This window comes from Lasioglossum baleicum, chromosome 20 (assembly GCF_051020765.1).
Source record: "Lasioglossum baleicum chromosome 20, iyLasBale1, whole genome shotgun sequence".
NCBI lineage: Eukaryota > Metazoa > Arthropoda > Insecta > Hymenoptera > Halictidae > Lasioglossum > Lasioglossum baleicum.
In genome coordinates, this window is record NC_134948.1 from 7,164,122 (window position 1) to 7,191,104 (window position 26,983).

The 26,983-nt window shown below is 38.0% G+C and overlaps 2 protein-coding genes across 7 annotated transcripts in view; both read right to left on the reverse strand.

The window, feature by feature from the left end:
• Galphao (G protein alpha o subunit) overlaps nt 1-2,297 on the reverse strand; it is a 24,773-nt gene extending 22,476 nt beyond the window's left edge. The window contains exon 1 of the mRNA XM_076444280.1: nt 2,163-2,297. Coding sequence (XP_076300395.1) covers nt 2,163-2,280 — 118 coding nt within the window. The 5' untranslated portion in view covers nt 2,281-2,297. The remainder of the gene's footprint in view (nt 1-2,162) is intronic.
• Nucleotides 2,183-25,782, reverse strand: Ranbpm (Ran-binding protein M). Of its 6 annotated transcripts, XR_013011172.1 has the most exons (12): nt 25,641-25,782; nt 24,147-24,409; nt 21,722-22,077; nt 21,366-21,547; nt 20,799-20,911; nt 19,851-20,273; nt 19,168-19,488; nt 18,487-18,670; nt 16,200-16,987; nt 9,557-12,548; nt 3,174-3,596; nt 2,183-2,410 (listed from the first exon to the last, which is right to left on the reverse strand). XR_013011172.1 is itself a non-coding variant. In XM_076444275.1 (8 exons), the coding sequence occupies exons 1-8, from the start codon at nt 25,706-25,708 to the stop codon at nt 18,537-18,539; spliced, it is 1,860 nt and encodes a 619-aa protein (XP_076300390.1). In that variant the 5' UTR covers nt 25,709-25,782; the 3' UTR covers nt 17,897-18,536. The 6 variants fall into 6 exon arrangements, 1 of the variants encoding a protein (XP_076300390.1); XR_013011171.1 differs by lacking the exons at nt 2,183-2,410; nt 3,174-3,596; nt 9,557-12,548 and adding an exon at nt 12,782-13,094; XR_013011170.1 differs by lacking the exons at nt 2,183-2,410; nt 3,174-3,596; nt 9,557-12,548 and adding an exon at nt 12,782-14,926.
• Between the last annotated feature and the right edge of the window lie 1,201 nt (nt 25,783-26,983).

Consider the following 26,983-nt stretch of genomic DNA (forward strand, 5'->3'; position numbering starts at 1 on the left):
CATCATTCTTGCACGCCATTGTTCGACATTCCATTGTCAACGCAACTGCGTCTTTATAAATCGTTTTGTAAGAAGGAGTCAACTAATCAAATTTTGTATTGTTTGTAAATTGCTCTATTTATGAACGAATGAATGAATTTTGTTTTGATATCTTCGATTTAATTTTTAGTTTATCTCGATTTTTTTCAAAATTTTCATGAAACGAAAATATTATGAAAAAGTACATTATCAAAGCAAGAATACATGGACGATTAATTTATAATTATCCAGTCGGGGCAAAGAATAATTTTCCTAACCCAGATCACATGAAATTAAAAATTTCAATGAAAAATAAAGGAACTCAATATGTCCGAGTTTTTGTTGCTGCAAAAATTAAATACCTAATTTTCTAAAGTATAACGATCATTCGTTTAGTACAAATACAAAAAAGAATAAAATAACGAAATAGAATGTGCGAATACTAATTATTGCAATTAAAAAGTTCATGGATATTACTTTAACATGAGCCATGGATGCAGAAAAGGTGGAGATAATGATGGTAATGATGAGAATTTTTCGACGTGGGTATGACGAATGATGAAAAGGCGCGAAATTGACTTGCAAGTCGCCTGTGAAAAATGAAATTCTCGTCCACGCGAGCATAATGTAATTGGAATTTGCAAAGGCACGCTCGACGAGTGATAATTACATCGTAATAAAGATCCACGTCATTAATTTCGAGTCACGATCGCCGCATTACTCAAACGAGTCATTAAAAACAAACAGTAACCCGAGCGGAAGCTGTATTTACGGGAAAAGTGGATCAATTAATGAACTACTTCAATTCCAGCGCTCTTCGTAACAATTTTTTTGCCATTTCCGGCCACTTTGAAACCGCTCTGTGATTGTGGTTTTGCAGCCTTGTATTTCACTTCGTATTTTACTGCATTCAAATACTTCTTGTTGTATTAACATATCATATTATACATATATACCATATCACAATACAATAATAATTTTTTAAGGATGTAAACACTGCAATATCAAATTTTTCCAAAATTGGATTTTTTAAATTAGTACCATTTTTTCATGTATTTGTTTGACTGATTAAATAGCTATCATTGAGAGTTTCCATTCAATTTGCATTGGACCATTATTATTGAAACATATAATATTTAATTGTGCAAATTTAAAATTGGAAGAATGGGAAATGTTAAAAAACAGCGATGTTTTAATTTATGATCACATAGACTATTTTTTAATATTCTATTCTAACAGAAGTACACGATTAAGTTTATTAAAATATACAGAAATAATTGATCATTATTTTCCAGCTAATTGTAGAAAGTTAATTGCCGCGATTTTTATAACCGGACGAGAAAGCGCTACAATGTGCAAGCCTACAGGGGAGAATTATTCTTGAACGTGAAAAAAAAGTATCTGTTATGTAACTGGAACGTGAGGCTTAATGGGTTAGATTGATCAGAATATAAACAACGAATATAAAACCATTAAGGAGGCGAGTGTTTATTATGTAATCATCAACTGGCTATCTGCACTTATTTAGATAGAAGGGTTCTACACTTCAAATATTATCAACTTCACATTTTCGTTCAAGAGAAGAGTTCGCTTCTAGCTTCTCATAATAAATTCTGAAGAAAAAGTGTTCATTCCTATTGCCGCCAAGTTGTAACAAATTATCACACAATTACTACTCTTCTTTCTAGATGTTAATACAGTACTTTTATAATAACCAGTTGTAGCTGAAGTGTTAACAGGCTCACAAGTGTCAACAGGCTTACAACAGCTAAAAGTATTAAGCTATTGAAGCAAACACTGAGAAACCAACAAGGTGCAACCCGGCATAAAGACTCACTGAGTCCCATGTTACTGATGCAACTAGTTGCTTCAATCTCGAAGCATTACCACCAACAAATCTATCAAGAAATCCGTATCTACGAATCCTTCAGCTGACTGTGCTTCAACTAGCTTCTTATAAACTATCCAATAACCAGTGGTACTCCAATTCAAGTAGCTAACGTATTGAGTTATTGAGACACATCATTGTACTCCTAGATCTCTGTACCTTTAAATCTCAAAATCAAAATGTCTCAAAATCAAGTGGAGCAGCTGGTGCTCTTGATCCCGAGCCAAACAGTGAGCAAACTGGCAAAGGGACTCACCGAGCAGCAACAGCTTGATGTCCTTCGCGGCCTGCATGCCGTCCTCTTTTAGGTTCTTCTCGATCTGCTTGCTGCGGGCCAGGGCGGCCCGCTCTTCCGCCGACATGGCACAGCCCATCTTTCCACAGGTTGCCCTTACAAACGCCACCACCAACCTCTAAATCCTCCCTTCCTCCGTAACGAACGACCCGCCGCACCGGGAGGGGTTTGTAAACCTGTATACAGGCCGAGTCACCTAAGTGTTCAAGCTGCAATATTTTCCAAGCTGTTGCCGGTATCCAAAAATGCTTCAAACGAAAACCGAATGCTTTCGTATGAGACATTATTCATCGCAATTATCGTTTCTCTAAGTGGCCGGGTGTGGGACACTTGCAGGTCAAGTTTGTTATTTGTATTTTCGAGCGCACCGATCGATTCGGCTCGCGATTCTACACAGAAAAGTGCTGCCGCACCAATGACCTAACGTCAGCAGCTTAAAAGATATTTTTAGGCTACTGTAGGGAGCGTTCCAATTTTGAAATTGGGATATCTACTTAATCGTCGGTTTTAGGCTGTGAGGGGAGTAGTACTTTTTTTATCAGAATTGAAAACTGTATCTCGATTAGCATGCTCGTACGTCGTTTTTCTGTGAGTAGATAGCATAGGTCATGTGAAGGTCAACTGATTTTTTTCAATGGAATCGTATGTATGAATACAGTAGACGATATAGTTTACAATTCTCTGCAAGAAAGTACTATACAATTTGCACTCTGGAACCATTGATTAAGGAGATTTTCCAATTTCAATATCCTCTGAACTAACTATTTTAGACCATTGTTGTGACAGCACTTTCCTGTATAAAATTTCGAGCTGAATCGATCGGTGCCTCGAAAAATATGGAAAAAGCTTGCACCTTCAAATATCCAACACGTGCAACGTCTCACACGGAACCAGTCAACTTTGGTTTGAAAGATTTTTCCATACAGTGAACAGTCTCGAAGATCTTTCACCTCAAACCGTCAGGTAACTCACCCTGTATATCCCTTTCTCTCTCTCTCTCTCACTCTCTCTGTTCTGTTCCGGTTCTCTGCTCTCTTCAATGCTTTCGTTCCTGGTCCTAGATAGGGGTTCCGGTGGCCCCGGTATTTTCACCAGCACCAACCACTAAACAACCACCACCCTCTTCTTCGGACACGCCTCCTCCGCCGACGCCACGCCTCTGCGTCACCTCCGCCGCCACCCTCGGACACCGATTCCTCGGCGTGTCCTACTCGTGTTCGTCCTTCGCGCGTCACCGGAACCAGTAGAGGCCTCCTCCTCCACCAGTTGGCTCCTCCTACTTGGCCCCGTTCCTAGTCAGCTAACTGCACCACCGCGCTCCCCGCTCTTCGGGACTGCTGTAGGAGCCCGCCACCCTGGGACGAGGTTAGGACCCTTCTCCGACAAGCACTAGCTCTGAAACAGACGCCACAATAATTAGTTTAATAATCCATTGTCTATAGTATTTCTAATTTTAATAAATAACTATAATTTTATTAGAATAACGTTGGTGGATGTCGGTGGATGTCTGTGGGCGGAGCTGTGAGCTAAGTTGCGCGCTAGTGAAGTGGGGTGGGGGAAAGAGGCGGCGCAACCCTAGGAGGCGTGGCTTATTAGCCCGCCGATTTGTATTTATCCAGTAATAGAAAAATACTGGACATATATGCAATGTATGAACGATAATCAAGTGCAGAATGGGACAAAATGTCACATTGGGCTTGCTGCTAGGAAATCTTAAAATATGGTTGAATAATAGCTTGTTTGTTAGAAGTTATTGCCTATCACATTAACAAGTGGTTATTCGAGGTAAGGAATACGAATTATACTCTGAAACGTGAAGTTGAAATAAATGTAGACTGCATTAGTCGTTGCAATCTTATCATTTTTCTAGAAGTGCAAACATTGACTCCAGTCGTTTATTAGTATCTTCGCCATTAAGATAAAAAATCCAAGCTCAATCAAGTTTCAAATAATTGGCAACAAAAATGAACTGTAAAAAATATTTTGCAGGAAAAACAATTCTTTTAAAACCGAACGCTCCGGTTTAAATCCTGTAAAGATTCGATAAGAGATCGAACTTTTCTTGCGATTGACGGAATGATCCGAAACTTTTGGATACCACTGTACTTCATATCGGTAAAAACGGAGAAGGTTTACACGATTACGATTAAGTGGCGTCGACAAGGACAAAGAGTGTGCCGCAACTGCAAAACATTTCGTCGAAGAAAAAGTAATTTCCTTCCGCGATCGTGATCCGATAAAAAAAAAAAGAAAACGTACGCGAGAATGGCAGCGGCACATGTTACAGCGTTTAAAAGTCGCCCTCGAGCGGAGGCCTAGTTCCCTTTTTCAGTGGCGACGCTTTTGTGAGAGAAATTGTCAGCCAGGTTGCCTTTGAAACCGTCCAAAGAAAATATGGCCGCGAGCGATCGCGTCTCGAAAGACACCAGTCATTTATTATTGATGCTAGAAACCGAGAGTGCACTTCAGGGACACCCGGTACGTGAGATCCTGCGACTCGAAGAATCGAACGGCTTATCAGCGAACCCTTCCGTGCGAATTATAAGGAACGCATGGGAGATTGTGAAATGAAATGGTACAGGGTAATTCTACATGAGAAACTACGTTGAAAATCTACAATAAAGTTTTCTCATTTCGGACCTTGTTTAAAGAAAAATTTAATTTGAATGTTCCTTTTTTTGAAAAATCGAAATGAACTACCCCATGTTAGCTCACCTTCTCATGTAAATTATACAGCGTCCGTGGAAAATTAAGAAATGAGACAAAGGCGAAATGATTCTACGTTAAAAAAGCAATTGAAAATGTAGAAGAAAATTTTTCCATTTGAGACTTCGTTTCCGAGAAAATTCGCTATGAATGCACGTCGAGCACACGTGCACGACATTTGAACAAATACAGGTGGTGCAGTCGACAAAGAGTTATTGTGTTTTCGTAATTGTTAAGGAAACGTAGAATCAAACGTAGAATTTTCATTTTTCAAAAATTCAATATGGACCTATTCCATGAATTTTTAAATTTAACTCCTTCGAGAACTATGTATATGTATATGTAACTCTTATAAAAGATTTGTTCTCTTCCACGAGAGTCATAATTAATGCTCATCGAAATTCTCTAAAGCCAGAAGACAATAAATTTTCGAATATCCCCTATTCATACTCCACGTGGGACTTCGTTTTTAATTCAATCGCCGCCATAATGGATGTGTCCGACCTTTCGATATTAAATTAATCGATAATCGCGACTATATATTGAATTGGTCGCTGGTTCAAATGCATCGGAAACCTATTATGTACTCGGGAAAAGGATTGCATATTAGAAAAAGACCGTTTCAATGTGATACCGAAATCGATTTTACGACAGGCTCTTCGTGCAAATGTGTAAGAACGAAGTAGCAGTACCCTTAGCAATAAAAATAAAATTGCAAAAAGAACGCCCTTTCTCATGTTCAAATAAAAATTTTTAGAAAGTAACACCCTTTTTAATATTTAAATTAAAACCTAGTGAAAGAGGCACCATTTTTAATATTTAAATTGAAACCTAGTGAAAGAGACACCATTTTTTTAATATTTAAATAAGAATCAAATAAAAGGGGCGCCTTTTCTAATATGTATAAATTAAAATTAAATTAACGAGGCACACTTTTTAAATAAAAACAAAATAAATAAAATAGAAGATGCAACACCTCTTGGCCGTTTAAATAAAAATGAAATTTTGTTTCGATATTAAAATTAGATAATATGAAATAAAATTGAATGTATAAGACAAAATTCAAGTAAAAGGAACTGTTTGTTATGATTTAAATTAAATTGGTTATCAATGACCATTTCGTAATTGTTCAAATGGAATCAGCAGATAATCAGATAAACAATCAGAAAATAACAAAGTTAAAAATTCAGGTCTGATAGTTTGCCGAGGACTGGTATCACAAGGGTGGTTCGCCATTGTGTCACGGGGGTTAAAATCGATATAGTCAATAGTTCGACAAGTGTATTAAAGTTAGTGTGGGGCGTTCGAACCAGGGCTTGAAAACAGTTATGATATCGGTTTCGGTCCTTGAAACAGTTATGAAGGACCGATATTCTGAATAACTGTTATGAAGGCCCGAAATTTTGGTTGATATCGCTTTCGATTACGGTCCTTCGTACATGGATATCGGTCCTAGCATAACGGTCTAGGACCGTTATTTTTTCGGTCCTATATCGGTCCTCATATCGGTTCTAAGTTCTAAGTTTCAAGTTATAGCAATCAGGGCTTGAAACGGGTCCGAAAATAACTACCAACATTAAAAACGATTATATTTTGGTCATAATTCAAAGTTGTTTTATTATAACAATAAATGTATACATTATTGACTATTTTTGAAGTGAAACTTCATTTGGCAGGGTGTAGGCCTAATTCGCGTCACGGAATTCGCGATACGAAAATGCGTAACGGAAGTGGTGGGGATGGTTAGCCGAGCTAGTCTTAAATAAAAAATGGCTGTATCTCGAGAACGGTGTGTCCTACCGCAAAAATAACGAAATTTTCGAAAGGCTCAACCCCGAAGCATATAGGGTACGCCCAACCACATGACGTACGTAGTCTTTTGAATTTAAAAAAAAAACCACGTGCGGCAAAAGTGAAACTTCTTGCAGTCTAGTAATGTTTAGAAGTAAATTAAGATTGGAAATGGTAAATAATCCTAATGAAGCGACAATAAGATCAGGAACTCCGAAAGTTGCTGAGCTTCTCTCTAGGCTCTAGGTTTTCGCTTGCAGAGTGGTGAGTCTTGTGTCCAAGAGGATGTGTTTTGTTTTACCAGAGATCATTCTGATTGGTATCCCCGCAAAAGCGTCACCGATGACGTCGAGTCAACAGTCGCGTCGGCAATCGACAATAAGGTGCCGGTCTCTTTGCCACCGATTACAAAGCATCGGCCGACCCTTAGAAGTCGCTGTGCCTAAAGCATCGGCCGAGCAACAAAGTATTAGAACCGATATGAAGACCGATATAGGACCGAAAAAATATCGGTCTTAGACCGTTATGCTAGGACCGATATCCATGTACGAAGGACCGTAATCGAAACCGATATCAACCAAAATTTCGGGCCTTCATAACAGTTATTCAGAATATCGGTCCTTCATAACTGTTTCGATCAAGCCCGAAATGAAACAGTTTCAAACAGTTATTTCCGGGCCCGTTTCAAGCCCTGGTTCGAACTGTCAAAGAAAGCATTGCCAACCTCGGTAGACTCCCAATATACGGGCGAACTATTTTCCAACTTCCGGCAAGTTTTCGGAAGAAGTAGAACAATGACGAAATTAATTCATGCCGACTGCATTTCGACTCTTGGCAAACAATTCACATTTTGGGAAGAAAGCTAACAATTGATCGATCTGTGATTCAAATTAATTCTTAATCGCTAGACTGGATTTTGATGCAAAATAAAAATTGTCTGCAACAATTGTTTAAAACAAAAGTATTAACCCTCATTGGGATAATTCTAAACCCCTTTATATCTTAATTCAGTAAAGAAATTCAGCAAAAAATGGGTGAATTTTCACAAAAAAAATATTGTCAAATTTGAGCCACAATTTGTGTATAGTATATATATGTAGGAGTAAAAAATTCGGAAATTGTAAGAATGTAGTTGAAGAGAAGCATCTTTAATTAGGGGTGAATGAAAACCCTAAGCAAAAATGGCTGGTTGACTCGTCAACCCCAGTTAATAGGTTAACCCCTAGCCTTGTCCGCGGCTGCGTGCACTAGTGACTTACAGTATAGTTAATGCCAACGTCGACCTAACGTTTTCGACGAAGAACACGTTTTTAATAAATTGGTTACACCTATCTGAAAAGGGGTGGTTTTTCTTCGCAACTAAATGAATGATTACAATCATTTTCTCAGACTAATCTCTCGAAAGATTTCTAAAAAAAATGTTAAGAGAATAAAAATTTATATTTGCAATTATAAAACAGTTTGAAAAATCAATAAATATACAGAAAATTCTACAGAGGTTATGATAGACGTATTTATTTAGGGCACCATTGTGAGGTTATGATTCCAAAAGGTTGCTGAATCTCACAACAAATAAAAAGGAACAACTTTTTGTGCTAAATATTATGTACAAAATTTCAATTATTGCATCCTGTTCAAATAATTGGTGCCGCCCGGGTCATAAATCTCTCGCTGGCAAGCGGCACGATTCATCTGCGCATTGAATATAACCCCCAACAACGCATCTCGCATCAATTCTCTCATAACCCTCGGAAAACGATCACTTTCAATGATTTGTAATTGTGTTGAAAAACGATCAGGAATGCTACTGAGTAACGCACGTAGTCATAATAGGTAAATATAGGTATCCACCTCATTCCCAATAGTCCAGACTTGCAACATAAGAGTGCAGTGGGCATTATTATGACTGTGGTCGTATTCAAAGTGTCTTCTTACCTTAGCAACAATTGTTACATTCTCCAAGCATTTCTAACCTCTGTGTGCTCTTCAAGGTGAACGTACACCCATGTCGAAGACAGTTGATTGTTGAAACGAAAATGGGGGAAAGTCACCAATGGATCTGTTACAAATGCAATCTGGCTATACTAGCAATCTGGATGTAGCTGGGTCAAAACGGACCCAGGCAGCGCCACCCAAGGGTCACTCCTCCATCCTGAACCACCCTAATCCACAACGAGACATGCTCGAAACCCGGAGTTGAAGGTCCCCGGGAATACTAAGAGGAACAACGACAACTGATCGAGCGAGCCACAAAATAAAAATGGCCCATCCTTCACGATTGACACGAGCTGGCCGTCGTCGCAGCCAGGGCCGTACACCCAGGAGAACCGTCCAAAAATAACCGGCGACAGCCGTCAGTCAACCGGAACGCGAACTATCGCGAGAGAAAACCCCGGGGGTGGGGTGGTTGAGTTGGAGGAAAAGATTGTAAAAGCCGAAAAGTAACCTAGAAGAATGTAAAACCGCGTCGTATTGAAAGTAAGACGCGAATCCCCAGAGCGGGCAGCACAGATATAGCTTGAAAGGCGAGTTAGCTCATCACCCCCTGTTAACAGGTTAACCCCTTGCCACGGCCTGGCTGGCTCGCGTCTGCGTGTCACGGAGTCACTTCACCAGTCCCATAATCCGCACACCTCACTCCCACGAGCCTCGAACACACTATACATCGGAGACAATGCTCTCGCGACGATCATTTATTAAATGTTCCTCCCCCCACTGATCAATTCGGAGAGGCGAAAAAGGGGTTATGTATGAGAGACAGCTAAGGGAGACGGAGTTTTTGTGCGTAAAACGATGACGAACTTCTAGGAGGATCGGTTAGAAGGACGTAAAACGGCTAAGAAAAATAAACAACTCACTGGCGTAGCCACCCCGCGTCGATCCGCTAGGTGCCAGGGTAGCTCCAGGTGTCACCGGGCGCGCACATAGACGACGCCTGTCCTCTTGCGACGAACGGATCCCTTTTTCACACACCCGTTTCTGTCCCGGACGACGTGTAACGCACTAGTCTCACGTCTCACTGGATACTGGCAGATCCTCTTTCTCTCTCTCCGCGTATCTGTGTACGCGCGGTGTCACGTCTCCCCGTCGTCGTCGTCGTCGTCGTCGTCGAATCGATACCGGCGAACTCGAACTCTCGAACACTTCTCTCCGCGAAAGAGCTCGAACACCGGGGGCCCGGCCCGAGGGAGACCGATTCGAACGCACACGGAAAGAGCCGAAGTGCCGCCGCGACACTGGAGCGTGTATCTCGCCGGGCGCCGCGCGCGAGAGCCGAACCGAGCTACCCGCGGCTAGTTAGTTAACTAACCGTGCTGGAATATATATCGGCGACGGTACTCCAGGGGGAGTTTAACACTTCGGACAAACCGAACGTTCACGTTTCTTTTCTTTATGTATATATATGTACATATAGATTCCGAGCATAGGTATATGCCTGTATATCTCTGTATATATGGATGAGTGTGTGTGTGTGTGTGTGTGTATATATATGTATATATATATATATATATATATATATATGTATATATTGTTTCTCTCTCTCTTTCTCTGACGCGACAAACGAACGCGAGACGATTTGTGTTTTTCTTTTCTTTTCTGTATGACTTGTTCGACCGACGCGTAAACTGATGTGCGGGATCCACGGACCGTGTACAAAAAGGTCGGCCGAGAGAAAAGAGAGAGGATCCGGCGACACGAGCAACCCGAAGCGTTTCGAGGAGCTGGACGCGTCCCTGATGAGCTCCGGTGCACGACTGAGGCGCCCTCTCGCCCCGCCCCAGAGGCGCAGCGGCGCTCACGGCCGCGAGGTTCGACGGGACGTCGATCGATCCGCCGACTGGCCCCACCACTGGACCCTCCGGGATGGTGAGAAGAAATCCAGCGAGGGCGCACGCGCGGGGTTTCATCCCTACGCGAACTATCGAGGAATCGAGAGGCTCGTCCTGCGGGATCGAGAGCTCGAGGATTTGAATCGGGCGCATCGCGCGCAACAACCTCGCGCACGATCTGAAACAAATTAAGTGTACAGTTACGCACATAATTAATCACACACAATTTAATTCAGAAGAACTTTTTTATGAGTGGACCAAACCACTTCAATTTCTCTGTGAGGCTAAATGGATTAGTTATAAATCATATAGGTTCTCAAAATTTCATTGAAATTGGTTAATTGGTTTACGAATTATAAACAATCAAAAGTGGTAAAATTGCAATTGTCCATGATTTTCGGCCTACAACTGCCATTTACTAAACTAATCCTTCTAGCCTTACAGAGAAATCGAAGTCATTTGGTCCATTCATAAAAAGTTTAATCTGATTTAAAGTGTGTGTAATCAATTATGTGCGCAACTGTGCATGAAATCGAGCGTACTGCGAGAAAATTAAATATGCTCTGAATAGACGGCGGATTTTTATGCATTTATAAAGAACTTGGTTGGATGAAATATAAAACGGGAAAAGATTTTAAAAGTTCAAGAATGTTGTTTTTAATGTAACGAATTCATTAAAGGATCAAATCAATTTTTATATTATTCCTGCTTGCCACAATCAATGCAAAACATTTTTATTTTGCATAAAAATCAACAGTCTAGCTATAAATGTACAAAATATTGATTGAGAAAGCTGTACAATTTTATTATACAAACAGCCCCTTTAAAGAACTTATTTGTTACACGAGAATTCACGTATTTTACGTACTTATTTAACCTGAATGAATGTACGCAATTAACTGATTACTTCAATTAGAGATTTATTTCTCATTCGAGCCAGCTGAATCATCGGAATGAAATAACGGGGCTCACGATAGGAGTAATTATTATTTCTCGCTCACTTTGGAGATCCGTCACACCATGCGCGCGCGTCTCTTCAGGGTTAGTAACCTGCCACGCTGCGGTCTGCCGGGAAGTTAGCCCCCAATCGAACTGATAAACTGGAGGACAATGCTCGGCTTAAAGTAGGTTAAGGTGCGGATTTTCAAACAAAGTCTGCGGCACGGGACTGTTCGACCTGGGATCAAGCTTTTTTTTGGAAAATTTTCAGTGGTTGCTACCTGTTTCACTGTTTACCCGGACCACTGTAAAGTGGTGCTTAGGGTTGTTGTATACTGATGCCATTAACGTTGTATCGCCTGTTAGCAGGATTTACTGCTGCCCGCCCCGAAAATTATACTTCGGTAATGTTCAAAGAGTGATCAAAAAATGTAACCGAAAACGCCCTGTGCAGCATGGGTCTTATGGTTTATGATTTTATGACACTGAATGATTTATTGGGCAGTGACTGTATCGAGCGGTCGACTACCTAATGATATCTAATAAATGAGAGACTTAATTATTTATTTATTGGAATTTATTATGCCCATACACGATTACAACGGTGTTTATATTCTCCCCCTCTTACAGAACTATACACAACTACCCCTATAATTCTCTTTTTTTTAATGATTTTTAGGATTGTATGGCACTGAATGATTGGACAGTAACTGTATCGAGCGATCAACCTAATAAATGCGAGACTTCATTATCTATTTATTGGAATGTATTATGCCCATAAACATTTACAACGGTGTCTATTCTCCCCTCTCACCGAACTATAAACTACCCCTGTAATTCTCTTCTACGCTACGCAGAAATTACTATAGATTCATCCTACGCGAGATCATTAGTATTAAAGCCAAACATCAATACTTTTCTATTCAGTTTTCTTAAAAGGATGAGAAAAAAGTAAATTCTTCCAATTTCTTACCGAAAATTCATAATGCAGTTATCTGCAGTGTACCGATACCGACAGCGAGCAATGGAGGTTGCGGCAGATATAACAGACTGTAGGTAATGCAGATATCCATAAAACCATCTGAAAATAATATAATTTTTTTTTAATGGAAAATAATACAAATCGGTTTAGTTTAAAAAAAGAAAGAATACTACTCTTTTTAAAAGATACGCTAAATGAAAAGAGATTTTAGTAATCGATTTTAATAAAAGGAATATTAGAAAAGTTCATCCACTCCTCTGATCCACCGAGAAATGATAAATTCCAGGATGTCTTTTGAAATGAATGATAGAAACAGTATTCAACGAACAATATCTCCAAATCATACTGTATTATTCGCAAGATATTCGTGGCTCTCTACCTATAGTACAGAAAAACGATTAACACTAAAAATCATCAAGTAACTCCATTTGTATTACAGTTGGAATCAATGAATTCGTATCACTCACCCATCCACGCACCCTCTTCGGCAATCATACACATATTCGATACTATGTCTGCGTATACAGGATGAGTCACATGAAGTGTCACATGCTAATTCCATTCAAAACTATATTCACTGTAGCAAGAAAAAATTCTCCTGAACATTTTATGTGCTATTATAGTTTCCCGATAAATCTGTAACTCCTAATGAAACAAACCAAAAAATGTCATTTTAGCGAAAAACAAATATAACGAAAGGTACATATCTACATGATAAAAATTGTAAAATGACATACTACACTCAACTGTTCTGAGCAATAACACAGTGTATAACTATTCAACAAGATATCAAAAGGGCGCGAACCTTTACAAACTGTTTTCAGCAATCGTCAATAATTTTGTTCGTCTCCGACTACCATACTAGTGAGCTAATGGTATCACAATAATAGAGACCCTTATAAGGGTGCCAGTGTTGCTACGATCATCAAGGTACCATTTCAAGGTACTTGTGGGTACCAATGTGGCACCGATAATACCACACGATGAAAAACCGTCCTACTACACTAGGGTACCAGTGATACCGCAGTGACAAGGTACCGTTCTAATGCATGGGTACCGATGGCAACACAGGGACAGGGTACCATTCTAGTAGACGGAGTACCAATGATATCACAGTGACAGGGGTATCATTCTATTACACGTACATCAATGATACCACGGTATTACGAGATACCATTACAAAACATTGCGGGGTACCAGTGGTGTTGCAATAGCACAATACCATTTTTAATATACAAGGTACCAGTATGGTACACCATGATATTCGGTTACCATATTTTTTTTTCTAATGTGGCACCATGTGGTACTGCTGGTTTCCAAGAAATATTGAGCTCCCAAAGTGGATTGTTTGGAAATTTGAGACAATCGAGACAAAAACAATTTTCGATGGCACTTAAACACATACTGTGACGCATCCTATTCGTATGAAAAATTACACACATATTAGACATACCAAATATATGTGCCAATAAATATACACACATGTAAAATAATAAAATTTAGCTTAAATCTCACGCGTACGCTAGCCATACGTTTATACTTCCTTTGTTTTTCATTTATACACATATATATGTTTATATATATATACTTCCTCTACATAGACGCGCATACGTGTGTGTGTATGTGTGTGTGTTTGTGTGTATATGTACACGTATGATGTATTATATAATAATAATACACTATGTCGCATATAAAAAACAATTACTTATCCGTAGAATACAAGATTGTTTCGTACATATACATAGATATACGTATATGGATATACATGCGTAAGCACGCACATACTTATGTGCACACATACATATATGAATACGTATATGTATTTATGTATATATATGTGTATATATATATATATATTCTTTTTATTATTAATCTGTTCACTTTAATTAATTGAGTGTTAATTTTGTATCATCGTCGTCGTTATTAGTATTATTAGTTATTATTATTATTAGTATTTAATTAATATTATTATTATACACATATCTCGTCTCCTTACGTCTTCGTTTCGGTCGAAATTGTTTTTCGATCGTTCCCTCGTTCCATTACCAAAAATTTGCTTTTTATGTTTGACAGTTAATCTTCTCGACTCAATTAAAATTTTCTTTTTATAAGTGAAAATATAATTCTATAAATGTACACAATTCATAATTGAGAATTTTTCAAGGAAATCGATTCAATCCGTAATTAATATCCGGAAATGTCCGTAAAAAAGCAAGATTTTGGTCACTCAGCTCCAAAGGAATTCGCACTTGTTTATCCTTTATCTATAATTTAACTATACATCTTATGCGATTAGAAAGATAACGTACGTGTGTCCGATTCCGGATTCAAGATTTCGTACTACGTCGTTGCGTATAAAAATGTTTCAGATTTATTTAAACAAATTTCCATTACCTGAATACAGAAACACTTTACCGGCGTCTATCGAAATTTCATTTTTTTTCAAGCAACTCGTACAATTTTTATCTCGTGGTATGCTAAAACAATCAGAATTGTTCATTAAAACGATAAATAATATTTTTTGTCAACAAAGTAAAATAAACAGATAGAAATATAAAACACCGCTTGTTTTACAACGTTCTCTTTAATTATGCAACTTTTATTATCATTGTATATAACTGTGTCATAATAATTGATTTATCTTTTCTTTTTACAATCATTCGGGATCATCAAATTTTTCCTCGTAATCACACGATATAATCACTAACGCACAATATATGTACTCATTTTATCTCTTAAACAAAATAAAAAATCGAACGGAAGAACATAAACGCGGTTGCTCGATGACGATTATGGTTGTTAAAAATCGTATATCTCCGATCGATAGGGGCCTCGAAAAAGTGTAACAATAGAAAATAGTAAAAATTTATACAGTATAATTAAAAAAAGAAACAAAGATACCAAAAAACAAGATAAGACGTTATTTAAAAATTATTATTATTGCTTCGTCGTTATTTTATCGATATACGTAGATCGAAAGTGAAACGAAATTTGAAAACGGTATCACCTACGAAACGGTCTCCTTTTATCTCTCTACCTTAAATTACAATAATGACAAGTAATCGAAGAATATTCTTTTATACTTATTTTTATACCTTCTTCGTCCTTTTTTACGCTTTAAAAGCTAACAATTGATACAAAAATCGACTCGTTGACGACACGATTAAAAAGGCTATCCAGAATACTCGTCGGAGATTAATAATGTAATTAATTGTCGACGAGACTTTTCTCGTTAGATCGTTAATCTATCGATAAAAAAGTGACTTGGATGGACCAGGGAGCTCGAACAGTTCTCGTTAAATCAGACGAGATCAAAATACAGTATTCCCTCCGTAGCATCGCGCTTCTATCCCCCATCACTTTGTGACGTAACGCGACGTTACGGAGGAAAAGCTATGTAACGAGCTACGATGAGGAAAAACGTCGCGGGAGGGGGTAGATATGATAAAAGTAAACTTCAGGAAGGAATCATGATTAAATGAACCTAAAATTTCTCGTTACCAAGGATATCAAACTTAACAAGGTGACGCGGCACCAGCACATTTAAGACGTTGAGCAGAGTCTGGGACATACAAAATGACGATACAAATAGGATTAATTTTGACCTAAGCTGTGTCATGCAATTATAAGTTCAGTGAAAAGTAAATGGTAGCTGGAAAAATAAAGGTAACGATGCAGTGAAATGATAGTACTCGAGGAGAGGATCGAATCAAATTAGAAGAATGCGGTAAAACTGGTTTGGAGACCTACCTGAAGTATTCATTGATCCGTTAATTGCGTTAAGCCCGATAAGAGAGCGTGACTTGTTATGATCATGATATATACTGCAGATGAAGAGGAACGAGGGAACAATCTTGAGATTATGGTAAGTGTCGGGCCAAAAAGAGAGGAAACGAGAAAAGGGTCGTCTTAGTTGGCAGGTGTTGAAACGTCATCCTTCATTGTATTCGTATCTCCTTCCTCTGCTGCCATCTTCAACCTTGTTTTTCATCTGCTCGGCTACAATCTTGATCAGCGATCTCGTGTCTCGTCATGGAGGGGAACTCCCGGAGGAGCTTCCTCCATCTACAACTTCAACGAAAGAATTTCCATCTTTTCAATTGTTGGGTCTTGCGAACTACCATCCTTGTTACGTTCATGTCTTTAAAAGTGTTACGTTCTCGACCTTCATCCTCCGATTTTCATCTTAGAGTGCTTGCAATTTTAATTCATACATTTTCCGTACTTATGCACTCTGAATATAACTTATTGGCTCGCGTCTTGTCAGACACCGTTGCTCAATAATTCGACCACATACCCGGTTAACGCCGGTTAAGCTCAATTGCCATCCTCGTACTCATCCCCGTAAGCCATAACGTTGTGTACTTTTTTGGTGGGTTTTTTCGCGCATGTGTATATGTATTCGTTTGTGTTTAGGTGTACGTGTGAGATCGAGCCAGAGAGCCAACTGCCGGTGGAGCAGACTCTAGCTGAGGCACGCGATGTCGCGACGTTGATGCTGCAAGAGTATTATCTGCTCCACGTTCCGTTTCCACATCCTGGAACAAACTTTGTTCAATTACTTAAGGCCGGTTGGAGGTGATGTCAACTCGACTGACCACCTCAGTCGATGGAGCTACAAAGTGATGGTGCAACGAAGGACATTCAAGGTGTCTCTCTACTTTGATCGCTCCGAAACATGAAGCTAAATAACGCTGGAGTGTTATAGACACATTCGTGAAACTGGTAACATCGTAAGATTCGATATTCCTCTTTCTTTCGTGATATTTTACTTGGAGCGTTTAATTGCTTTTAGAATCGAAGACTACAAAATTCCAATTTGCAACGCCAGACCCTAAAAATGTTTAAGTTCATTAGTTTTATTTTTAAAAAATTGCTAACACTGCTATTACTTTTAGACCTTCAAGTGGGAAAATCCCCTAATGAGTAGCATTGACAGTGCTGCTATCTATTATACCCAGTTCGGTTGAAGGAAACAATCCTCATCAACAGACTGCATAAAGAACATTCTTTCTATATTAGTAACAATATCAATTAAAATATTTTAAATAAAGAATGAATTAGAAAATTTTATTGGTGTCTGAAGATTGACATAGCCTACACTATTTAGCTCCCCTATAAACAATGGATTACATGATGAATACTTTGCGAAGAATCTGTATGACAGACTAATCGTATATAATAATGTGCTTAAAATTTCACTGTTATGCGAGAGTTATAATTTTATAAAATAATTTATTCATAATACTTACTAAAAATGTCGGAACATTCATCGTGGACATATGTTTTATATCATAAATAAAAGAAACATAAGACTCTTTTTCTTGATCTACAATTACAGAATATTAATATGTACATATGATATATTTGCACATACTATAAAAAATGATAAGACAGCGTTATTCGATCGATGTGATCAAGTAAAGAAATTCAGATTAAATTAAGAAGTTCAGATTAAAGGTAGAAATGTAGAAAAATGTAAAAATACTTTGCAAAGAGTCCAGGGATAATTGATATACAGGAAATAGCTTCTAATATATAAACTATTGTTTTGAAACTTCATTATCTACTTGCAGGCAACATGTATAAAAAAATAAATCGGTTATACAAATGACACAGAACAGGGGTGAAATCAAGAGACACGTGCGCAAGGAATGTATGAGCATGCAGATATAAACGATTGATAAAAACCAGTCCTCTCAAGATGACAGATGAATAAACAAAAAAAAATGCTTTATTCTTCTTACAAGAGTGAATATACTTTATTCGTAGCAATAAACAAAATTAATAAATGTATTTTATTTAAATATGCATGATATTCGTCTTATCACAAAATATAGCTTAATTTAAAGGTTATCGACACTTTAACAATCTTCCTCCCTCATTGACTTAACAACGACCGCATACGCATTCAATTGTATCGTTCTCGACTTGCTCGCGCGTTGACTTTTTCACTGTCGATCATAGGAAGGACATATCAACTATCCCCAACTTCTTGCAATTGGTGCGTAATGAACGCGTTAAGAGAATTACTAACCAAACTCGTGCCGGCAGAAGAAGCAGACGTGGCAGCAGGGGTAGGCACCGTCAATATTGGATGATATTATCTACATCTGCAAAGCCGCATGCCCCAAGTTCTGCGCGAGACATTAACCGTACAAGCTCCCTCGCGTGCGACGCTGCGACTTCCAACGGTGGTCGCCGTGGAAAATTACTCGATTCTGAAATGATGTTCACATAATATCAAACAACTGCTAAACAGTTGTCTTTCTTTACATAAGTTACCAAAACATGTCAAATTGGTTTATCTTTGAGGGTTGATTTTACCAGATGAAACTACTCGTCTCGATTGTTGTATAAAAGAATATTTCAAACAGAAGTTGTTCGATACCAAGCAAAGTATATAATCCAGTAATTAGTTTCCCGATATTTCACTTTTATATCAGATATCGAACCGATCTTGACTTTTGATCTTGACTGTGCAATATTTGACTTAGCAGACTGTAGTGTCCAGTAGTGTCGCTTATTATGCTTAGTATGCAACTCTCCTGATTCGCGCCTCATGGAATTATTATACACGTATGTAGTATCTGGGTGAAGACGTATTTGCATCTGCCGCGGGACCGATCTCATCAATATTGTACTCATTTACAATTCGAGCACACCATTTTAATCTGTCAATTTATATGCAGCAAACAAAACACGTGCATTGTCTTACCAAGGATGGCGGAATTGAGTCTTGCGCAAACGGTCTCCCTTTGTTGGGGATCGAGCTGCCATCCGACTGGCGAATCCCACGGATTCGCGTAAGCAAGAAGACTGAACGCGTCGTGTAGCATCTTTTTATTGCTTTCGTTCTTCCCGTGCTGTTGCCGGAGATGTATCGACTGGGAGTAGAGCTGTCTGCCGAATTCCAGCATCTTCTCGATCGCCTGTTTGTCGCCGCCACATAGCTGTTTCCTGTTGGCCTTGTTCGATGTGTTATCTGGAGTACAACTGCCGTTTTGTTGCTGGTGGGTTTGATTGGTATTGTCGATCTCTGGGAACAGGTGAAATTTTCTTTTCAAGAAAAATTTCAACCGGAAACAGCTTTGGAACAATATAAATCGGTGTAAAAAGGTGAATTGATTTTAATTCTCATCCGTCCCTTGTGTCAATTTGATACATTTTTAAAGCTGCGCCAACTACATGTTGCCGAATAATGCAAATTACGCCTCGTAAACGTAAAAATAGGACTTTTCATCGCATGCATTATCAAGAAATGAGAAGGCGCATCCCCCACCCCTGCAATCCTGGAATAACGAGTCTACCCACTTTAGTGAAAATGAGGGACAGATGAGTGTTAATAAGAACAAATAACGTCGATTACTTTTCTCAGGGAACAACACAATAACGTCTCACCCATGTCAACGTCCTCTCCGTTCTGACATTTGTACCCGTTCGTGTTCAGATCACCATTCTGGTATCCGTTATTGGTTCTGACGCCGTTCACGATATTCTCTTCCATATCTACATCGTCCTCGATCTGACCGTTGACGAACTGTTGCTCAGTGGAACCGTTGATCGCGTTGCTAATGTTCATCTCCTCGACATTGCCGTTCGTTGAGGACTTGGTGTAAGCCTTCGTCGATTGTATAACGCTAGTTTGATTAATGTTGGAATTCTGACAGACCTCGGAGTCGCTGCCGTTCACCATTTCGACGAACTGTCGACACTTCAAGGCGAAAAGAAGGTTCGAGTCTCTCTCGAGGAGACCCGGGTACAGTCGACTCGTCAACTCTATGGCCTCTCCCATTCTGCCTGCCAGTACCAACTTTAGAATTCCTAAAAACGATTATCATCTATTACGTGTACTCTGATGATTACCACCATATCATGTCATTAGACTGCGGATCTTTATGCAAAATAAAAATTATCTGCATCGATTGCAAGAAATGGAAACTAAATTGAATGTTATTTCTTCCCTTAATGATTTTAATAGAGGAGGAATCATATATTGACATGTTAACCCTTTGCGCTCCGTTGTCGCCGATGATGCGACATTTGAAATATGAACTTTAAAACATAAAATTTTCATTTTGTTGAAGATTTATAAACTTGAACTTGCTTTATAAAATTTTAGCTAAAGAATAAATATTTTGTTTTATTGCAGCAATTGTATTTTTTTTATATACACTTGTAACTAATATAGTGCTGGAGTTGTTGGTGTACTATACGAGTCACTAGGCTGGAGTGCAAAGGGTTAAATTTTTTTAATTTTCCAACAATTTTGAATTTCATCTACTCAATTTTTCTATAAATGCATAAAGATCCGCAGTCTATGTATCATCTATCTCACATCAGACTTACTTTGTCTGTTTTTTATGGAGTTGAAGTCTTCCTCCAGCACTTGACCAGTACTGTTAGCAAATGCTTCGGCAGTGGCACAATAACCGTGGTGGACTAAATATGTTGATACCATTCTGCAAATAAACAAAACGATTAAAGAACAAAATAACGAATAAGAGACTCTGGTCCGCATACTTTCATAATTGAATGAAAAAAAAATATAAAATTCAGAAGGAACACGATGTTTTCAGATTGTCTGTTAAACTACACGTTAAAGGCAAAACTTAGGATGCATGTTCGACAATAATTTCTCTAAACAACCATATTATGCCTTGACACAGTCTTTACTAAAAAAAAAAAACATAAAATAAAGTATTATTTCAACAATTTTTAGTGATCTTACAGTTCAGAAACATTCTGCTACTCCTGTATTTCGTACTTAAATCGTCTGACTGCTAAAAATGACGACAATAAAAAATATAAAACAATTCGTAAAGTACTTTTTTTTAAAATTATTGACAGGTCGTCAATACTGTCATTCCAACACTGCATTTCCACATAGAGAGCGAGACAACGAGTTCAACTTACTTGTGAAGAACTGCTTGCCACTGACCGTGATCTGGCGTGGGATAGTTTATGATTTGCAATCTTGTTCTGACACGGAGTTCGTTCAGCATGTCGTCAATGTCAAAAACAAACGGTTCCTGTCCGAAATTTGCTTCCACCACTTCTCCTGGTGTTTGAAGACCCACCGTGGGGTATAAATTTGGCTGTGGATGGTTAAACGTGTTAGAAAAAATTAGAAGTATAGAGGTGTGGAAATTCCGAAAATTTTCGAGAACCCGTCCCAATAATCTAATTCTTGAGAATCCCAACCCGACATTTTCGTGTTGTCTCGCACACCTCTTAAAAGAAATCGATAAAGATGAATGAGTTGTACATACCGGAAGTTCGGTGAATGCGATACCAAGATGGTGTCCGTTCTTTGTGTAAAAGACAGTGTTATTAACAAGATTCACACCGCAACCAATTACATCGCCGGTAGTGAATGTTGGCCCATATGGTTGTCCCGTTCCAGAAGAACAGAAGCTGTGTCCATCGTCAGCATGGTACCCGTAGGAGAGCCTGTCCCATCCTGGCAGCCTGTTCATGTTTACACCGTGTGCAGATAGACCAACACCCATGTAACCGTCTCTACCTTTACTAACAATCTTCACTTCGAAATAGTAGAGACCACATGCTGCCGGTATTGAGTGTGTTGTACGGACACTGGCTGCATCCTTGTGAGTCTTTCCGTAGCCTGAAACAAAAACATCATGGATTTATTAGACAGATGAAAGAGTCGATTGTAAAACGAAGAAAGAGTGTCTTTCATTTGTTACTTTAGTTTATAGTAATTCGCAATTTGGACGAAACCCAGATCTGTTCAACTGTGTAGGTGCTGTTTTTAAGTTCTTTAATGAGTTCAGAATTATCTACTTGCAGGTACATTGTAAACTTAGAATTTTACATATTTTCTTTTAGTTGGACGCATATAATAAAAGAATATAATTGTGGCAGAATATTTATATTTCGTATAGAATGTTTAGAATTGAAAACATAAACTAATAAATATTACCTTGTTATATTGTACCCAGATGTTTATTTCACAAATTGCTCTGATGAATTATTTATTCCTTTAGTGCATCCATTAAAGAAATTAAAAGTTTCGAAATTAATTACATAAAATATGCTTACATATACATACGAGTAGTTAATTTTTGTGATGTTCAAAAATTAATTTAACAACGAAAAACATTGTCACAACTGATTCGATGCTTGGTGTTGCTCAAATTGTTAATTAAAGGAATATCGAATAAGTTATTCTTGAACAGATTGTGTATGAAATGATAAAATGTTTCTTCTATCATTGTTTATCAACAATATTGATCACTGAAATGAGCTGAATATAATATTCGATGTAGCATGATTTAATTACCATGCATTATAAATCGTGATACAGTACATATTTGTATTTGTTTCGCGGAAAATTGAGTAATTCTCCATTTGTTTCATAGCAATCGATTGTTATAACATAAAGATTTAGTAAGTACATACATGTTTAAGCACACGAGATTAACGAACAAGAGACAGGGAGAATGTAAATTATTACATTTCTAGAACTGGTCGTAAAAGAGTAAATAAATAACGAAACTTTGTCAACTGTTTATTCATAGAAAAAAAGGTAAAACAACATAAATACTTGTGGAGTAAATCGCACTCTACTCATGACAAGTCTACATTTACTTTAAACCTGAAAAAGAATGTTAAAACACATAACATTAATTCGCTGTGCGGGCACATATGACAAGTTAATAATTCGTACTATTTTACAATAGCCTTCTGCAAAACCGAACACGACTAACAAGATCGAAAAGCAACAAACATCAGGAAAAAGATAAAAAGAGAGATTAACTAGAACAATACGGTTCGATCTAATACACCCATTAAAAGACGGAAAAATCTATTCTTAATTGTTTACAGCGTCGACAACGCGATAAGCCCTCGAGCGTGAAACGTTGAATTTCTGGCGTTCCGACCATACCAGTGATTTTATTGATAAATATAAAACACCGTGTAATGACAACGACACGTTGCAATATTCAGCAGCGTCACGCGCCACGTGCAACGAAACTAACAAGCCCAACATTTAAATGTAAAATATGTAAACTTTCAGATTAATCTACGACGAAGATGGAACCAGAGGGAGGAAGGACGCGAGAGTGCGAGAGAGAGAGAATGAGCGCGCGCGAGAGAGAGAGAGAGAGAGAGAGAGAGAGAGAGAGAGAGAAAGAGAGAGAAAGAGGGAGAGTGAGCGAGTGAGAGAGAGATCGAGTGCAAGAAAGAGACGAGAGACACGCGAGAAAAGGAAAGAGAGAAAAGTAACTGTTCAAACATCGCAGCTGTCATTGTCATTGCGTCTTCCCCTACGTAGATTAATTTTTTCTGTCAGTTCAAGAAAAATACAGCCCACGAACAACACGATTCCGACGGGGGGTTTCAACGCGGAGTAGGATTACTGTTGAAAATCTAGAAACACAACAGAGGATCGAGGCGATCAGGAGAAAGTCGAACGGAGACCACGACCGATCAGCTGATTCCTTTGTTTAGGTCGCTGACACACGCGAAACGGAGCCCTGCCATTTTCAATCGATATTACAAGCCCCGTCAACGATTCGTCCGTATCGGGCAACGATCGGATCCGATTGGCCAGGATCGTTTCGCGATCCTCGGACAGGCTGTGACACGGGTGATCGAGCTGAATCAATCGACCTGGACACGAGAACGATCCACGGCCCCTGTAGATCGGGGGAAGAATCGAAGTCGTACCTTTGTAGTGAACACGAAGGTTGTTTTTAGAGAGGCCGATGAACGTGTACTTGTCCTTGGAACTCCACGACCTTGGCAGCGGTGTTTCCTCTTCATTTACCATCGGATAAAGTAGCTTTAGAGGATCGACGGGCTGGTTTTGCCCAGGATTCGTCTGAGAAACCTCCATAACACTCCGTTCCTCGCTGGTGGCGGCCATCTTTCTTCTGAGCAGCCCCACTACTCTCGCCCGTGGACTGTTCTTGACTGACTGCGCAACGGCCCTGCGCAACACACAACTTTACCCTCCTGCTTTCTCGGGGACACATGAAAACTTAGATCAACACACTTGCGCAGAATAATTGAACACGCGACATTACCCGTATCGACATCTATCATGCAACTCGCGAATATTTATTTTATTGTTTCGATCATTTCCAGTGGTACCGAACGCCGCCATTTTCAAACTGCTTGGAAACTAATCTAATTTCTAAATTCGCAAGTAAGCAAGAATTACACCGCCCCTTCATTTAGTACTTGTTAAACATGTATGAATTGATTTTATCGAATAGAAATGTTGATTTAAGTATAGTGGTACTGAATGGCGCGATTTTCAAATTGCCTGGGAACTACTCACGTCATATCGATAATCTCACGCATTGAGTTTTTAACTAAAATAAACGAAAATTATACCACTCCTTTATTTAATACTTCTGCATTAATTTTGTTCAATAACAACGTTATTGCTTACTGCTTAAAGATCATGATAACGCCATCTAAGGAATAAAGATTGCATTAATTGGTTAACAACTTGAACTTTTTGCCGCCAGATGGCATACAAGTCTGTTTACCATATTTATTATTGAAATACAAAAATTGATTATTTTATTAATATTGACTTAAAAACATTCTGCAAACAATCTAACGTTGTTATAAATTGTATGTAGTCACAATTTTCCACGGTTTCCGTAATGTTTTCGGTGTTATTGTTCAGATGACACTTGATTATAGTTTAGCACAGTTTAGCTGAGTTTAGCATGGTTTAGCAGTGTTCCCTTCCCGCGTGTTTATTGTGTTTTGCGAAATGGCATGCTGTCAAAGTTATTTACCCGATTATTTTTCTGTGAATGATATTTTATCCACTGAGGAACGTATAACTTGCAAAGTTGCAGTCGAACTACAAGGATTAGGTAGTGATTAGTTTAAACAAAGCATCATATTTTCATGCGGTATCAGATTATTGATACATTCTTAACTTTCAGCTCTGTTCTCGAATATCTTCTCATTCTTATAATCATTTATTTCAGTAACGTTGTCGTAATCTTTATTAATATTTTGAAAATACGATACATAACCTATTCTTTCGAGTCGAGTATGTATTAATTACGATCTTCTTTATAGTATACTACTATTTAGATATATGATAAACAATTTATTATACCATTGCATTGCAAAGAGATGTTTCACCTATCATTTCTATAAAATATGTCTTTAACCACTTAAATTCGTACTCACTTAAGGTTTTCTGGATAACTCCTCAACATCTGATTCGTTAAAAGTCGGATCACAAGTGGAATTTCCATTATGGTTGGCAGAAGCGTTAAAAAATTTACAGAATTCCATAGTTAGCGTCGAAATACCGAAAATATACAAGGAAGGATACAGGTATGTTCAAAATATTTAATATCTTCTTTATTCATTCACTATGAAAATTTTTTGTTCTTCACTTTTTAACATTCTAACATTTATTTTCTATGGAGATGCTTTTGTTTATTTATTTTTTATTATTTTGTTAGGGAAATTTTGGAGGCAGACGCGGACGCTATTGTTTTAAGCAAATGGAACCCTTACTTTTACGAATTAGGCATGCATGCTATGAAATTCGGTGACAGGGAAACAGAGCAAATAACAGAAAGTTTGTTACAGGTAAATGAATTGTTCATTCCAAGAGGAATTGGTAAATGATGTTATTCAATGTCTGTTAAAATGCAGACCCTTGTAATTTTGACTTAAATGTACGGGTGGAAGTGATAAATATGGAATCCGAATAATCTTGAAGTACCCCAACTTGAATCTGAATTTCCCTTTTACTTTCAATGCAATGAAATTAAAGATTAATATTCAATTATTTTCAGACCTTTAAGTCCCGTTTTCGATTAGTTATGGACTGGGCCCATAATCCGATATCTGATCCAACACTAGGAAACCAACTTCCGAGACTCGAAAGAGATCTCTTTTTAAATGGAAAAAAAGCTAAAATTCGACTGCTAGAGTGGTTAAAAATGGGCACTAATAGCATTCTTCCATCCGAAATTACGGCAAATTTGAAAAAGCGTAAACGAGCTGATTATGAACTTAATTGACAAATTTTTTTTTATTTTTTACACATGCACAAACACAATTTTAATCAATTGATTCACGTTTTATGATAAAATGTATAAAATAATATATTGGACTATTTTTGTATAAAACATTGAACGTACTCAATAAAACAGCATCTTCATAGAAAATTTTTCTTGTTTACGAAAGTCTATGAAACATTTACATTCTTTATTATACGATACAAACTTTTTTCTACAACGTTTAAAAAAGTTTATTTACAATTTGTTTGACATGTAAGCTTATTTAGTGATTGTTTATGCTGGTAATGCTTGGCTCACAACCTAAGGAACATTCTTAGTCTACAAAACGATTGTAAAAATTGAGAACATCATTCTTAAAAATCAACTATGATAGTGGGAACAGACATATATATATATATAATTACAATAAATAGGAAAATAATAAAATGATACATGAGAAAGTTCGTAATTGTAAGAAGTATGTGTATTTTTTTTACATAACATATACCATAGAAT

What these genes read in the sequence shown, in the direction of transcription:
- Ranbpm (XM_076444275.1), bottom strand. Translation starts at nt 25,708, where the DNA reads ATGGAAATTCCACTTGTGATCCGACTTTTAACGAATCAGATGTTGAGG. An exon ending in AGTTATCCAGAAAACCTTAA is followed by an intron (nt 24,410 to 25,640) that starts GTGAGTACGAAT and finishes TGTGTTGCGCAG; the next exon opens with GGCCGTTGCGCAGTCAGTCA. An exon ending in TCGCATTCACCGAACTTCCG is followed by an intron (nt 21,548 to 21,721) that starts GTATGTACAACT and finishes AACCATCCACAG; the next exon opens with CCAAATTTATACCCCACGGT.